The 15,576-nt window shown below is 41.9% G+C and overlaps 1 protein-coding gene across 13 annotated transcripts in view; it reads right to left on the bottom strand.

Annotated features, from left to right (window-relative positions):
• PHF20L1 (PHD finger protein 20 like 1) overlaps positions 1-15,576 on the bottom strand; it is a 64,859-nt gene that overhangs the window by 12,280 nt on the left and 37,003 nt on the right. For all 13 annotated transcript variants that reach the window (XM_053929361.2, XM_053929354.2, XM_053929364.2 and 10 more), the window contains 6 exons: positions 15,077-15,329; positions 12,919-13,107; positions 12,445-12,651; positions 3,823-3,879; positions 2,592-2,687; positions 26-190 (listed from right to left, as the gene is read on the bottom strand). In XM_053929361.2, the coding sequence (XP_053785336.1) occupies positions 26-190; positions 2,592-2,687; positions 3,823-3,879; positions 12,445-12,651; positions 12,919-13,107; positions 15,077-15,329 (967 nt within the window). The remainder of the gene's footprint in view (positions 1-25; positions 191-2,591; positions 2,688-3,822; positions 3,880-12,444; positions 12,652-12,918; positions 13,108-15,076; positions 15,330-15,576) is intronic.

The raw sequence follows: 15,576 nt of genomic DNA on the forward strand, positions 1-15,576 counted from the left end.
TTAAGCATTACATGGTTACACATACTTTCGCCACTAAGATCAACTGACAAAATCGCCCTTGGGTACTGATATGTTGTATTTTTCTCCGTGAACATGCTTCGCAGAGCCAGAGAACTCCCAGAAGATCGAGTCAGTGGAGAACAGCACCTTTCCAAAAATTCTAAGGAACTGTCTTCATAGTCTGAATAGTCTGCAATATAAGGCACATAAAGAAACATTAATAAAATGTCAGGTAATCAAGAAGAGTGACCACAAAAATAGTGAAGAAGTCAGTTTTAGGATTCATAAAATAAGCGTGCTACCACTTTCTCCTGTCACCCAAGAACAGCCGGATGACTATGCATCTGAGCAACTGGGTTTGGCGAGAACACCAGGGAAACACAGCCCAGACAGCATACATGCAGCAGAGACCTCCTTGCCCTAACAGTCCCATTAGGCTCTTGCTGAGCAGCCTGGAGTGAGCAATGCCTGTGTTAGCCTGCAGTACGGCAAAGGGAAATTACTAGGGTTGCAGGAAGAAGTAAGATTGCTACTCAGCTGACCTTACAACAGGGAGATTACCCTGGATTATCTGGGTGGGCGCAGTGCAATCACAAGGGTCCCGAAGTTCAGGACAGGGGTCTAAGAGTCGGTGTTAGAGTGATGTGAAGTGAGAAGGACTTGAGTGGCCATCGCTGGCTTTGAAGATGGCAGGGGACACAGCCAAGACATGCAGCAGCTTCGAGAAGCTGGACAAGGCAAAACGGATTCCCTCCCCTAGAGCCTCCAGAAAGACATGCAGTCCGAACGACACCTTGGCTTTAGCCCAGTGAGACCTAGTTTAGGCTGCTGACCGGCAGAACTTTAAGGTAATACAGCCGTGTGGTTTTAGATGGCTGATGTGTAGTGATCTGTGACAGCAGCCACTAATTAGTGGTCACCAGGAGAGCCCGCACTGCCTGAGGGCGCTCTGTGTGCCAAGCACGGCTCTGAGGGCTTTAAGCGAAATAACTAAGTGTAGTAACTCTTTCAATCCTCACAACCAACCGAGAAGGGAGCTACAGAGGCTGGAGCTATCTTACAAATGAAAGAATGGGGAAGGAAAGACTAATCAATTGCCCCAAACACACGGCTATCAATAGCAAAGCCAACAGCCTGACTACAGAAGCCTTATGCTTAACGAGAAAAAGCGATCAGTGGATGTCAACATTTAGAGCACACACAAACCGGAGAGCTGGTCCGAGCGGACTCCTGGGCCCCTCCCCCACCCCACCCCCCACAGGTCAGGAGTGGGGTGCTCTCAGATGACGCCGATGCTGTCAGACCACAGAGCGACCTTCCAGCTGCCCTGCGCTAGTCTGCCTCCCTGGGCCTCACAGTGACTGCGCAGACGGCCCCACACCACGGTGTCAGGCACAGACTTGGAAAGGGCACTCGCGGCAGGCTGGCCAGGTACTGTGCTGAGTACTTTACCACAATCACCTTACTGAATGTTAGCAATAAACCTACGAAATAGAAACTAAGCAGAAACTGTCACTACCATTTTAGAAGTGAGAAAACTGAGGTTGGCAGAATTTAAGTTACGTGTCCAAGGCCACCCAACTATTAAGTGTTGCAATAGGATCTGAACTTACATACTCCACTTTCAGCGCTGCCTTGGTTAGTTTTGCTCACCACACTTTTTCTATACTTTTATTTTCAACATTCCTCTGTCCTCTCTCTCATTTAGATTTGCCTCTTAAAAATAAAATATAAGTGGATTTTAAAAAACCTCTTATGATAATGTCTCTCATATAGTTGTAATTACTGATCTACTCAGATTGTTTTCAAATATTATTTTGTAATTTCTACTTCTCTTCTGTTTTTCTCTCATTGTCTTCTTTTGGATTTTTTTCATTACACCCCCCTTGGAAATTATACCCTATGTCTCTATTCTTTCAGTGTTCATGTTAGAAATTCTAAAATGCAGATTTAACTTATTTAACAATAAAATTCTTTTACTCTTCCCAAACAATAAAAACACTGACATCTCAATTTATGAGCTATTATTAGGGTTACACGGTTCTGTTCTCTGCTCTTTGTTTCTGTCTCCCCCACACAGGACTTATGCACACAGCTGATGTTGAGATGCAGCCACGGACCGTTATTCTTTGCTCATTATTTCTTCTGGCTTTTCAACCTTCCTCTGTCATCATACTCCTCACGCCTCCCAAGTGCGTGCGCAGAATACCCTTCAGAGATACGCTACCCGACAGGCTATCACTTCATTTTCTCAAGTGTTTCTGAAAGTTGATTCGAGGCACTACAGAATTCTAGGTTGAGAATAATCCCTTCGGTCTGAAGGGCACCTGGGCAGAGCAGCTAGTCCACCGTAAGGATGGAAAGGAAAGCCTCCAATCGTCGCAAAGGTTCATTTACAGACTGCTTAATTTATAGACCTAGTAAAACACAGTCCCATATTTTCAAAATTAGCCGGACAAAGGAAAGCTACAGGAACTTCTCAGTTCTCATCAATGTGGGGATCTTGTCCCACCTCCATTTTGTTAAAAGATGAAAGTTGAAAAAATCTTACAATTTTTAACAAATTGGAACCACCATTTTAACATACTTACCATGCTGCTTAGATTTCTTTTTCTTTTTCTTCTTCTTCTTCTGTTTTGGTTTGTAGTGATCTTTGTCTTTCTTCTCTTTTCTTTCTTTTCTCTTACCTAAATGACAAAAATAAGTAAGTTAGTCGTGTGACTGACCCCGAGTCTTTCCTCTGTGGTTAACCTAAAAGCAGCATTTACGGTTCAATCAGCTATTCCAGTCACCTGCCCAGAGTGGACGGATTCAATTAAACTGTTCCTGTCCTGAGTCTGGAACTCCTGCTTAGCTTATTGGACTATAAGAGGGGTCTTCATTAGCAGTGTTGAGAAATCCCAACTCCTGACACCTTAAAGTTAACACAGACAGCAGTTAAAATCTTTAAAGGAGTGATGTAGCTCAGCTTCCTGATATGGCGAGAAATAAGCTCCACAACTTAAGACCTGTCCAAGGAGATTCAGCATTTCCACACTTAATTTAATAAAAATATATTAGAAGATTAAAAAATATCTGATCTTTTTTCTTTGGAAAAATAAAAGATCAAACCAGCACATAAATTCATTCAGTCTTTCAATACATTCCCAGTGTGTACAAGAATGAGGACCAAAAACACAAAGAAAAAACTTATTTCATTAAACGTATTCTTCCCAAAATTTTAGAATATTCCTTTTTCCAAATTATAACGTACTTCAAAGAAAATAAATGGATGTTAAAGTAGCATCCTAGAATATTTTATTTTAAATTAATCCATCACATATATTCACTATTGTCCCAACTCAAAATGAATTAGCCTACAGTTTATCACCCATATTTAATCAACTCTCAATGACCCAAGCTCCAGTTAGCTGATCTGTAGAATAATTAAGACTATCATCCATCAGCCCAAAATGTTTAGGCATCACAGCACAGAAACTAGAAAAAAATAGCAAAAAGCTTAGTAACTTTTTTATACGGTAGGTCAATAAGATAGTGTGAGAAAAACACTTTTCATTTATCATCCATTCTCAAAGTCTCAACAATATTAAATGGCAGCTTATTTTTAAACAGTCACAACTTTAAAGATGTTTAAAAACACACAGCTCTCCGAGAAAGCCTTAAATGCCATGACGAAACACAAATGGCCCTCTGCGATGCGCATCCCAGAAAGCACGGGTCTGCAGGTGGGGGCGCCACCAGGTAAAAAGCAAGGGGCAGACCAAGTCCTCCCACTGCCAAGCCATCTCCCGTCTGTGCTTAAAGATTACTTTCTGTTCATACCAAATGCTGTCGAGCTTTTTTCTTCCAATTTCACTTTTTTTTCTGTTTTCGATATTCCTGCAGGTTTAGGGGAGAAAATATGTAAGTTTAGTCAGAAGGGGTCAAAAGTATGGAACCATGTTTTACATTACAACTGATCACAAAACTCTACAGAAGCCTCTTCCCTCCTCCCAAGGTCTCCATGATTTTATTGCCTAAACTAGTAACAAAGACATGGGATTTCTGACTTCTGCCTGTGTTGTCACCAGAACTCTACGTGTCCAAGTCTGTACACTTAAGTGCTCTTTTTCACTTTCTCCTTAGTGGTGGGGCAGGAATTTGAGACGACAGCATTTCTAGAATGAATACGGGTCTAAACACAAAATGAATTTTATGTTTGTGCTACATGCACTCGGCAACCAATGAAGCTCTCCTGCGGCACCACAGCGGTGGCCAACCCCAAAGATGCTGCCCTGCACCCGGGGGCAGGTCCGAGCAACATCCCTGCTTCTGTGAGTCCTGACGTGAGAGCTACTCAGGCCGCGCGCACGAAGCACCACACTTCCAAGTACAGTATACCGGCCTTCAACCACCTGTAGAAAACTTCTGAGCTGATATTTACGCTCTGCTGCCTAGAACATACGTGCACCCCTGACCGCCGCCATGAATGCGGCGTCACATGGTAATGAGCGCCAAACCAGAAATATTTTACAAATTTCTGGTCTTTATCCAAATGTAAAATACAAAGGCTTATTTGCACATGAAAATATTCAACCTTAATGACATGTGGGTATTACTATTTAATTGTCCAATATACGTTTTTAAACCAAGAGTGCACCTCAATAATTGTGTAGCTGACACGGATACATTTACCAAAGCTTCTCAACTCATACTCAACTAGGCCCAATGCCAGTGTCTTACTTGTGTCTAGGGTTAGTATAAGAAAAAATACTATAACACATTTAAAACCCAATTTCAGTCCAATAAATTATGCTTTAATATCACCATTTACAAGTTCTTCAATTTTTAGGCCATTTCAACACCGTACCAAAAAACCTAGCATTTTATCATCTGCAAATATTTTATATAATTTAACTTAAATACAATAAAAATATTAAAATGCCACTCAACTTGAATTAAGTTATTAAGTTCTTATAAGTAAGTTTCATATTAAGAATACTGATAATCTCCATAACAAAAAAGGATATCAAAGAGGAATAATTAAATTTCTTATCAAGACCGCTTCCTTTTACTAGTGTTTACTGACTACTAGTAAGTATACCATGAAAATTCTATAACTCTGATACAACTTTCGTAAGTATGAGAAGGCACTTACAGTGCAAGCCATAGTAACTGGGCTTTTTAAAATTTTTTTTTTAAGATTTTATTATTTATTTTTACAGAGGGAAAAGAAGGGAGAGAGGGAGAGAACATCAATCTGTGCCTGCCTGGAACCCAGGCATGTGCCCTGAGTGGGAATCGAACGGGCCACCCTTTGGTTCACAGGCCAGCACTCAGTCCACTGAGCCACACCAGCCAGGGCTGTACTGGGTTTTCTAAACCCCCAGTGATGTATTCGGAAGCTGATCGCAGTGGTCAGTGACAGGTAGGCCTCTAATTCCCTGAAGCTCTGACTCTCCAGGGTGAAAGGTAGAGCAAGGTGAGGATGGCCTGGGGCGATTCTAATGAGGGGAGGGGCCTTAGTGGGCTGCCTCCAGGGACTGCATGTGTGGAATCCCTCAGGTGCTTGGAAGACAAATGGAGTGGTCATGAACCACACAGGTCAGCACCGCAGAACAGATACAGTTGTTCCCAGAGTGCTGCCACCTCCGGACCCGGTTTTCCCAAACCTTTTTATGTCTTGATAAAATTTCAGAAGTAAAACTGGGGGACTGACTGACACAGGGTTGTCAACATTGTACACAAATAAGGACCTTAAAATAAATATTCACATACACAACAATGGCAGGGTTTTATAAAACACTCATGCCCAGATACAGAAACAAAAGACACCCATTCAAGAATTCAACAAAATAAACTGACTTTTAGGAGAGGGTCACTATGTTGTCCTCATTTCACCACGTGGCAGAACTGAGGAACCAAAGTACTAACTGCTTTATAGAAGAGTGATCTTTAAACTAAATTGTGTCAACAAAACATTTTCTTCAAAAAAATATTACACCACATCCAATGTGTAATACAAACAAACCAACCAACCAACCCAAAGTGAACAGACGGAGAAAACGGGAGCTATTTAGATCAGAGGAAGAGAGGCAGATCTCTGAGCGGCGCCTGCTTGCACTCAGTCTAAAACCCAGTAAAGCAGTGGTGGCTCGAGCCCCTTCCTGTGCGCCCAATTTCTGATTCTTCTGGGGAGAAAGGAGGCTATCCCTGAGACTCCATGGAAACCCCAGGCTCTGTACAAGCTAGAACATTTGGTGTGGGGGTGGAGGTAGATCAGAGTTCCTGATGGCAGTTTTGTTCAGTTTGGTACAATTCTGGGGGGAAAACCCGAGAAACACTTTAAAACAAAAGGGTTTTTAGAAAGCAGTGGGAAGTGGGGGAGAGGCGCCAGACCGAAAGCCATCTGTCAGAGAACTAGCACAGCACAGGACACTGGAGCAGTTCACAAGTCAGAGCCTCTGGGGCTCCCGGCTCGCCCTTCACACTTGAGCTTCCGAATCTTTTTAAATTCCTTCAAGAGCTTCGAGTAATTCAGTATTTCTTATGCATATATTCAGTAGAAAAATAAGACAAGGTAACATTCCCATGTAATAACAGGATTCCATCGTCAAACTAAGAGTAACAGAACTGACACCGTCTCCTTACCTACAACCAGTTGCTCTGTTAGATAAAGGAGTGATAATAAAATGAAAATAAGGTCATCAATTTGTATGAGGATACCAATGACATATTGGTAATGTGGGCAGCAACAGCATTCTTAACCTTGGTTAGTCACAATGTGGTATGTAGTGCAAGGTCATTACCTCTACTGGACAAACAACTAACAGCAAATTTACCCTGTTAAGAGGTGTATGTAATTGGGTAACTTGCATAACCTTATCAATCCTTTACCATGACAGCTAAACTCAGCAGTGGGCACATACCCCTCACATTAAAAAATAATAATAATAATCCAACTCTGTTAAACTATTTCACAAGTAATTACTAACATCCTCTTCATTCTAAAATGTTAAGTTTCAATTCCACGAACATAACCCACAAAGTATCTTTGACACAAGTTCTAGTGAATAACAACTAAAGGTTTAAAATTCATCAGTAACAAAATTCACTTTTGTCATGAAGATGGAAAACCAAGCTACTATGCAAGCGGACACATTTAGAAAAGCAGCAGCGGCAGAAACGAAACACCTGGGGCTTTGATTCCGGATGGAAGACAATCTGGCGGCAAAGGGAAGTCCGACAAAGCCTGCAGACCAGCTCAGAGACTGTAAATGAAAATGGGGGGGGGGGGGGCAGGGGGGCGTGGTGGGGAGAAAATGGAGACAACTGTACTTGAACAATAATAAAAAATGTGGAAAAAAAAAGAACTTGAAGAGGATCTCACAGGGATAGAGTTTAAGAAACATACCTAGGCCGAACGCCTGGAGAGCAGAGGTAATTCGGCTCAGTGAAAAGGAAAGACGTATGGGGACACCCACTGCCCCAGTAGCTCAGGCACACTACTCAGACCGGAGGAGTGGACATTGTATGACGGGTTAGGGTTGGACAGAACTTCCCCCTTGGTAGGACTGTGAAGGTCTTAAATTTGGTGAGGATGCAGGGGTGGGAAGACTGTAAGGGAGACTGAAGAGAGAGGATTACTAAGTAGTGTTTCTGCTAATACTTTTAAAAGTTAAGACAGGATGAGTAAAATTATGCCGAGTCAGGGTGGTGATGGGCTTATTCTCAGCCATATCTCTGGCCCTGAGTGCCCCTATCAGGGCTACATTGTACCTCATTGCACTGGAAGGGCCAGGGAAGTGATAAGGAAAAGGAGAAGGGAGAGAGGACAGTGGGAAAGGAAAGGTGACAGTAATTACTATGGGCACACTTCAGTGACACCACCGATTGCCCACTTCCAGTAAGCCTAAGGTCTTCCAGGGCATTTGATGGGGACTCTGTCTGACGTAGAGCAGTATGGCCTGGGGTTACACACTGGCTCTGCAGTCGGCCCCCAGGTCCCAGGACTGTCTGCATACAGGCTGAACAACCCTCCCTTTCTGGCCTCAGTGTCCTCTCCAGAATGGAAGTCCCATGAGGACAGGGACTTAGCCTTATTTACTGTAATGTCCCTAGGGTCTCACCTGGCAATACATATTTGCTTAAAAAAAAAACAACAAAAAAAACACTGAGAGAAGAAAGCATGCAGATCACTGAGGTTCAATGCAAGTCACATGAGTTCACAAGGTTGTCAATCAAAAGGAGTCCAATCAGAATATGACCTGAATTCTATTACTTCCATCATAAAAACTGAAAGGAGTAACAGAAATAAATTAGAGTTCCTCCCACCCTGCATTCAAACATTGTGTTCAACTCTCTAAAAAATGAACTTTGAATCAACACTTGAAACCACGTATTTCCTTGATTTCAACAATTAAATCGCCAGCCATCGCCCACGTGACCCTGACCCTGTAAATCTGGATTACAAACCTGTGCTCCTCTCTGCCTTTCTCTTGTCTAGAAAACTCTTGCTGCTGTGACTCTCCCAAATGGTTACTTACAATACTTACAGAGAGCTACATGCCTTTCCTCTACCCTCGTACATTTTAACCATGAGAGAAATAAGAAGCACATTCCAATGGTAATTAGCCATTATTTCTGTAAATATGCAATAAATTCTGGGAAAAAAACTAAGTTAATACTCCAATCAGAAGCAAAATCATCTAAATCAAGCATGTCCATGTGCAATCACTCCTTTGACGTTTTAGGATATATAAGCTGGCTAACATAGCTCTTTAGTTATCATATGGCTATTGATACGGGTATTTCAGTCTTGTTACTAGTATTTATACGTATAAATACTAGTGCATTTGGAAATACTAGATGTGCATTTGGAAATAAAGATATTTCCAAATGCACATCTAAAAATAATCTCCCCAATGGACACAGTGCATTATAACTTGAACGCCTTTTTCACAAATGCAGTACAGCAACAAATTCCAGATTGGGAAAGACCACCGGGAGACCTTCGTCAGGAAAACTCTCTCAAAGGGTCAATGGTAATTCCGAAATCTTGTGGAAAAAGGGGAGAGCAGAATTCACCACCCTAGCATAGGAGGGGCTTAGAAAAAGAGTCAAAAGACAGTGGATCAGATTTAGGAAATGACAAGTAATGCTTCAAAACCTATAAATCTTCAGATGTGGGTACTTATTTTTTACAAATAAACTATGGTAACACTACCAATCATTAATACTAATATGGAATTGTAAAAAACTATGTATTTAATATTAATTATATTTTTACTTTGAAAGAAGGAGTAAGAATGTAAAGGCAATAATTTAAAAAGTGTACATTTATTTTAATATATACCACCACCAGAAAAAAGCAAGCTCTATTTTATGCTTTATCCAAGGAGTTGATAAAGTGATTTCAGGGAAGATGCTATTAAAACCAATTATCCTCAATATTCTTGGTTGAAAATCTTAGTTTTTCTCCATTTCAATCTAGACTTCCTTCATCCATCTAATATAAACTTAGTAATTTACTGGAAAAACATTTGAAATTACTGTTTGCCTTCTTTTTATTATAATGTACTCTTTAGTTGAGGTTAAAATTCAGTAAAATTTCTAAATAAAACAATGTAACCTTATGAAAGAAATATAAATTAATATCCAATTAGATTGAAATATCAACTTGATAAACACCCCTGAATGGTTTCGGATTACAGTATCATAAAATCATCCTCAAAATGTGCTGGGCATGGCTGATTTTACATGTAAGACTCCCAAAATAACACTATAACAAATTACATTTGAATTTTGAGAAATTCTGCCCCAAAACATGGGATTATATTTACGATATTGGCATACAGTTTAACTTAAGGTGTTTCTTAAGTATTAAACCCTAAAACCTAATTACTGATCCCATTAAGTATCTTCTGGCTTCAAAACCAAAAACCATCGCGATTACATTTAGCTTTAGTAACTCCCATTTTGTAAGAACAGGATGTGACAAAGGAGCAGGGAGGGGACTTCCGGTCATGATGGCAGATCGGAAAACTGCTCCGCGAACGTCCCCCGAAAAGCACAGCGAAATTACAACGGACTTACAGAACGACCGCCTTCGAGGATTGCCTTGTGGCTGCACAGAAGCCCTACCATGAGGATGAAAGAAGAAACCAGGCGGAGGCTGGTAGGAGGAGCGGAGATGCGGGAGGTACTGGGCCCACCCCCCTGCGCTGGGGCAAAAACTAGGAGGGATATCGGGCTGCGGAAGCGGCCACAGAGGAGCCAGGGTGCCCGGGCTCACACCCAGCTCCCCAGGGCCGCGAAGTCCCCACGTGATCGGGCGGTAAGAACCGGCGGGGGAGGCCGTCCAGGGTGAGGCGGAGGGCTGCGGGAGTCCCAGGTGTTGCTCTCAAAGGGCCCACGCTAGACTTACTGGCTGAAAAGACGCACCCAGTGGGGGTTCCTGTACCGGAGGGCGGCTAGACAAGGGTCAAGGACACACGGGTCAGAACGGAACTTTCTGGCTGCCAGGCAGGGTGGGACGGGCCGCTTTCTCCGCCATCTTGTTCCTTTGCCGAGCCCTCCCCAAACTCAGCTGCCAGGCACAGGGAGCCAAGTGCGAGTCTCCACGGAATTCACCCCACCCCGGTGATTCCCCGAGCACCCACGCCACCCAACTAGGGCAGAGGCTGGGACCTTTTTCAGGGGCTGAGATGAACAAGCGGTGGCTTCGGCCCACACTGTGGACCGCCGTAAACCCTCTTGAAAGGTCCACAAATCCCGAAGAAACAGCAGCTGGCCGCGGCGCGCCCTGTACTTCTCGCGAGGCCGCGCCAAGCCCGACGCCCGTAGCTGCTGGCCTCGGTTCGCCGCACAGCCTCTCCCAGGCACCTCCAAGCCCAGTACAGGCAGCTACTGACCCGAGGTCCTCGGTCACTCCCAGCAGGCGGCCAGGGCTGAGCACGGGCAGCAGCTGGCCTGGGCCCACACCGGAACCCCACCCAAGACAACACGCCCCCCCTTTCCGGCTTCGGAACACCACCCATTTAGCTCCACGAAGGACACGCCCAAAGGGTGGACTGCTGGAGTGAATCTACTTCATGGAGTCAGCCCCCCCCCCCGGCCCCCACATACACAGGCGCGCACACACACACACCAGCTCGTGGGCTGTAGCCACAGGCAGCTCTCACAGTCAGCCTGAGGGGCCATCCCGCTCACTAACGTGCCTTTAGCAAGCAAGGCGCCATACAACAGGAGTGCGCACAAACCCCCCACCAGGAGCGCCCAGCACAGGCGAGCGGGGAGTCTGCACCACCGAACCCACAGGCCCCCGCCGAAACACATAATTCAAATGCCAAAGGTTAAAGACAGCCGCAAGAGAAAAGCAGGTAGTTATGTAGAATGGAATTCTCAAGACTGTCAGCTGATTTCTCAACAGGAACTTCGCAGGTAGAAAGGATTGGCAATAAATACTCAAAGTGCTGAAAAGCAAGGACCCACAACCAAAATTACTCTACTCAGCAAAGCTGTGTTTTAGAACTGAAGGAAAAAAAAGTTTCCCAGACAAGAAAAACCTAATGAAGTTCATTACCACCAAACCAGTGTTATAGGATTTATTTAAGAAAAAAATTAAAATTATTAAATTGAAAAACTACATACCTATCAGTAATTACATTAAATGTAAATGGATGAAATACTCTAACCAAAAGACACTGACTGGGTGGCCAAATGGATAAAAAAACAAGACTCAGAGTCCATGATAAACGACTGTATAAAGAAGATATGTTGTGTACATAAAAGATAAAGTCTTACTACTTGCAACAAAATGAATAGACCTAAAGGTATTATGCTAAGTAAAATAAATCAGAGAAAGACAAATACCATATGATTTCACTTATATGTGGAAATGTAAAAAAACAAACAAAATAAATGAACAAAGAAACTCGGATGTAGAGAAGACACTGGCGGTTGCCAGGTGGCAGGGCTTGGGCGTGGGGTGGGAAAAGTGAAGGGACTGAGCAGTACAGATTGGTAGGCACAGAGCAGTCCGGGATGTGAGGTGCCGCGCAGGTGAAGCGCAGCTGTGCATGGTGCCTGGTGAATACTGGGCTTGTCGGGGGAGCACTTCACAAGTGACTATAAACACCTAACCAGAATTCTGCACACCCGAAACTAATATAATACTGAATGTCAACTGTTGTTAGAGTCCTTTTTTAATTTAAAAAATGAGAGAAAGGCAGACAGAGAGAGAGAGAGGCAGGAAGAATCAGGTTACAGTGACAAAGAGCATATGTCCAGGGCATGATAGCAAGTGACAGCACAACAGAGCTTTACACAGAGAAACCCTACCTCCCACAGATGCTACGTAACAGTATTTCGAAGAGCAATTATGTATTAAAATGTAGTTACACATCAAAATGTTTTCGGCCTATAAATGCAAGCCCAGCTACTTGTAAAATTGAGCTTGTTTACCTGATGCTGCTGGAGTGCCCCTTCCATCAGCTACTGCTTTGGAAGAAGGGCTTGTAAGCGTCTGTGTATCTTCCTTTTCTGCCCTGGGACATTCATTATGGTAAGAGGGAGCTGGGGCTAGCGGTGCTGTAACTTCCAAACCACGACTTAAGTCAAGAGGGAGACAGGGTCCCAGCTTCTCAAGTGACAAATGTGCAGCATCAGGCACTACACAAAATAAAGAATGTAATATAATATTAACAGAGATAAACTGGCTCAGTTAATATCCATGTGGATTTAAATGTTATATAAGCTAACAGTGCCTGGCACAAAGCAGCAGTCAATAACTATTTGTAGAACAAATGAGTGCTTTTAAGTCTAAAAGATGTAAGCTGGAAAAAGCAGAAATTTCTTAATATTTTAATAGTCTTTGTCTCTTAGTATTTTCTTTATCTTCTCTTATGTTTGGTTCTATAGGAAATCAATATACATTACCCTCTGGTACTGAAGACTCTTGCTGATTGTGAGAACTGATGGAGAATACTTTCCCATCAGTGGCTGGACAGGGAGGAAGAACCTTTTCTACAGAATCATCAGGCATAGGCAAGGTGGCTAAACGCTGAGATCTTCTTCTCCGCTCGCTATGCTTGAAAGGTCTAGGGGGGTTCACAGGCTGTGGAGGACCTAGAAAAAGATCTTCAATGTTCACGAAGCAGATACATTCTGGGATCATCTTATAATATTTAAGAAGATAAATGGGAAAAATGATTTAAATACTACCCTCCGAATTTGTAAGGTATCCACAAGGAATGGCATGTTCCAAAAGTAATCAAAGGCAAGAACTGTGCCCTCATTCACAAAAAGAGTTAATCGAAACTTCTAAAATCAAAGCCTACCAGAATCAAAGGAAAACATCATGGAACATGAATTCAGGTAGTTTCCCCACGTGACACTACAGTTAATCCTCTAACTGCAGATTGCTGTGTTAGTTGCCATTTTTCCTTTGGGCGAATAGTCTCTGCATAGCCAAAGATTAAAATATATATAAACATAGTTCCTTTTGCTACATTACAAATCTAGAAATTCTAAGGGGGAAAAAAGGCAGGGACACAGGTGACAAAAATCTGTGACATGCATCGTAGAGTTAGTGCTTTACTTGCCCAAGTAAAACAGATATAGTTTTATCCCACCCTCATTCCCCAAAATGGACTCTTAGAAGCATGTTTTGGGCCTGATTCATTAAAAAAAATTGAGCACAACTTTAAGTACCTCTTATGGGCAAGTAATCAGGATTTTAGAAGAGAAGACACTGTCCTTGGTGAATCATTTAAGCATCTCCTAGCTATGTAACACAAAGTCTGAAAATCCCTGGTTTTTTTTAATCCATTGGTTTTCTTCTGCTTGACATGTAAATGTTTGATTATTTAGAGCAGGCAGGATCACATAAGGCCAATATAGTCATATTAATTTAGAAGGAGGGTATTTATAGTAATTTTACAAAAATCAAAATTCAAAAACATGGTGATAATTTTAAATAATAAAAGAATAAAATTGCTCCGACATTGTGGTTATAGTAACAAAATTCAAAACAATCTCAAAATAAAATAATGTCGTGTGACATTGTTGTGACTACTGACATTACTTCACGATAAATGCCATAAGGAAACATGAGTGTTTCTGTTTCCATCCTTTCCACCCGTTTATTAAAAAGAATAAAACCAAACCAAGAAAGTACCAAAACCTAATCAAAAATTGGTAAATATGGCTTAGTGGAAGAGATGGCAACTGAATGGAAGAGGAGATTAGTACATTTGACTGAAAAAGACTTCTCGGTGCAGCATTTCTAGCTGCTGTGGAAGGAGCGCTGCCGACAGGTTCGTAGGGAAACGCGTCCTGTTTGTCACTGATCAGGGTGCTGATTCACGTTGTATAAATGGCCAAAGAAAAGTAGCTTCTACAAAATGACTTCACAGGCTCACTGGTTTTGTATTTTTCTAATTGAAGAGTACTGAACTAGTATAAGAAACAGAGCCAATAAAATCTTGTCATATATATCGAAACCCATGTGGAAAGGCTACTTTTAAAAAGGCTAAATTAACTCTTGAACAATTAGTGACACTGAAACTGTAAAATCTTTAAAAACATATCAAGGAAGCATTCTTCTCCTTTCACTAATTAATGAGCTTAACTGAAGTCTGCATTCTAAGTCCTAGAATATGAACGAGTAAAAGGAACTGCAGAGAGGAATAAGAAAGCGGGGACAGTAAGTACATCGATCCAGAATAGTCTTAGGACTTAAGGGAAAATACCCACTACGGGTTATAGATATATATTGTTCATTATTATTATTTTTTGTAATGAATCAGGCCTCCTACTGTGCTTGGATTACTAGTTGAGGAGAATCCAACTACAGTGGAACTTGCGGTGTTAAAGAAGGCTTCTCAACCAGCAGTACAGTCTGCACAGTTCACCAGTCGTCAGAAAGGTACAGGATTTTGCCCCTGGAATAGTTGCAAGCCTTCCCTGTCATAGCCACTTAAGTTTGAATTTTTAAAAAGCAACTTCATAAAAATACAATATAACTACAATCAAACTGTTTTTCAAAAATGTATCTTATAGGATAAGTAACTATTTTTTAAAAATCTGTGCTCACTAGTTTTATTTATCACTGAAGAAGAAAGCTGAGACACAAGCGTCAAATCCTCGACTTGTGTTAATTCTGGGGGAAGTGGTGATTTAGGGGGCTTTATACACCCAGAAGGATCTCCAGATTCATGTTTGCATTTCTTGCTGCGAGCCTTCCCTGAAGACAAAGTTGAGGATAACAGTGCAGGTTTCTGAGTGTTGGCAGAACTGCTAATGTCAGCTTCATTTTTTTTCTGACTTTGAGGTTTAGGTGAAATCGCCTGAATAAATAATAAAAAATTGATATTTTTATTTTGGTTTCTTCATTTTTGTTCTTGTATTCTATTTTGACTGTTAAGCAACTTTAGTATCCAAAAACATTGTTAAGCAACATATAACATTTCTATTACAAATGAAAAACCAAAAAGAACCCCACAAATTATTAACTCAAAGTTGAAGAGGCTGTCTTTAAAGGGATGCTGCCAACCATGTCCCAGTTTGGCTTTGAAAAATGTATTATTCATAACA

The sequence above is a fragment of the Desmodus rotundus genome, chromosome 8, assembly GCF_022682495.2.
Source record: "Desmodus rotundus isolate HL8 chromosome 8, HLdesRot8A.1, whole genome shotgun sequence".
In the NCBI taxonomy this organism is placed as follows: Eukaryota; Metazoa; Chordata; class Mammalia; order Chiroptera; family Phyllostomidae; genus Desmodus; species Desmodus rotundus.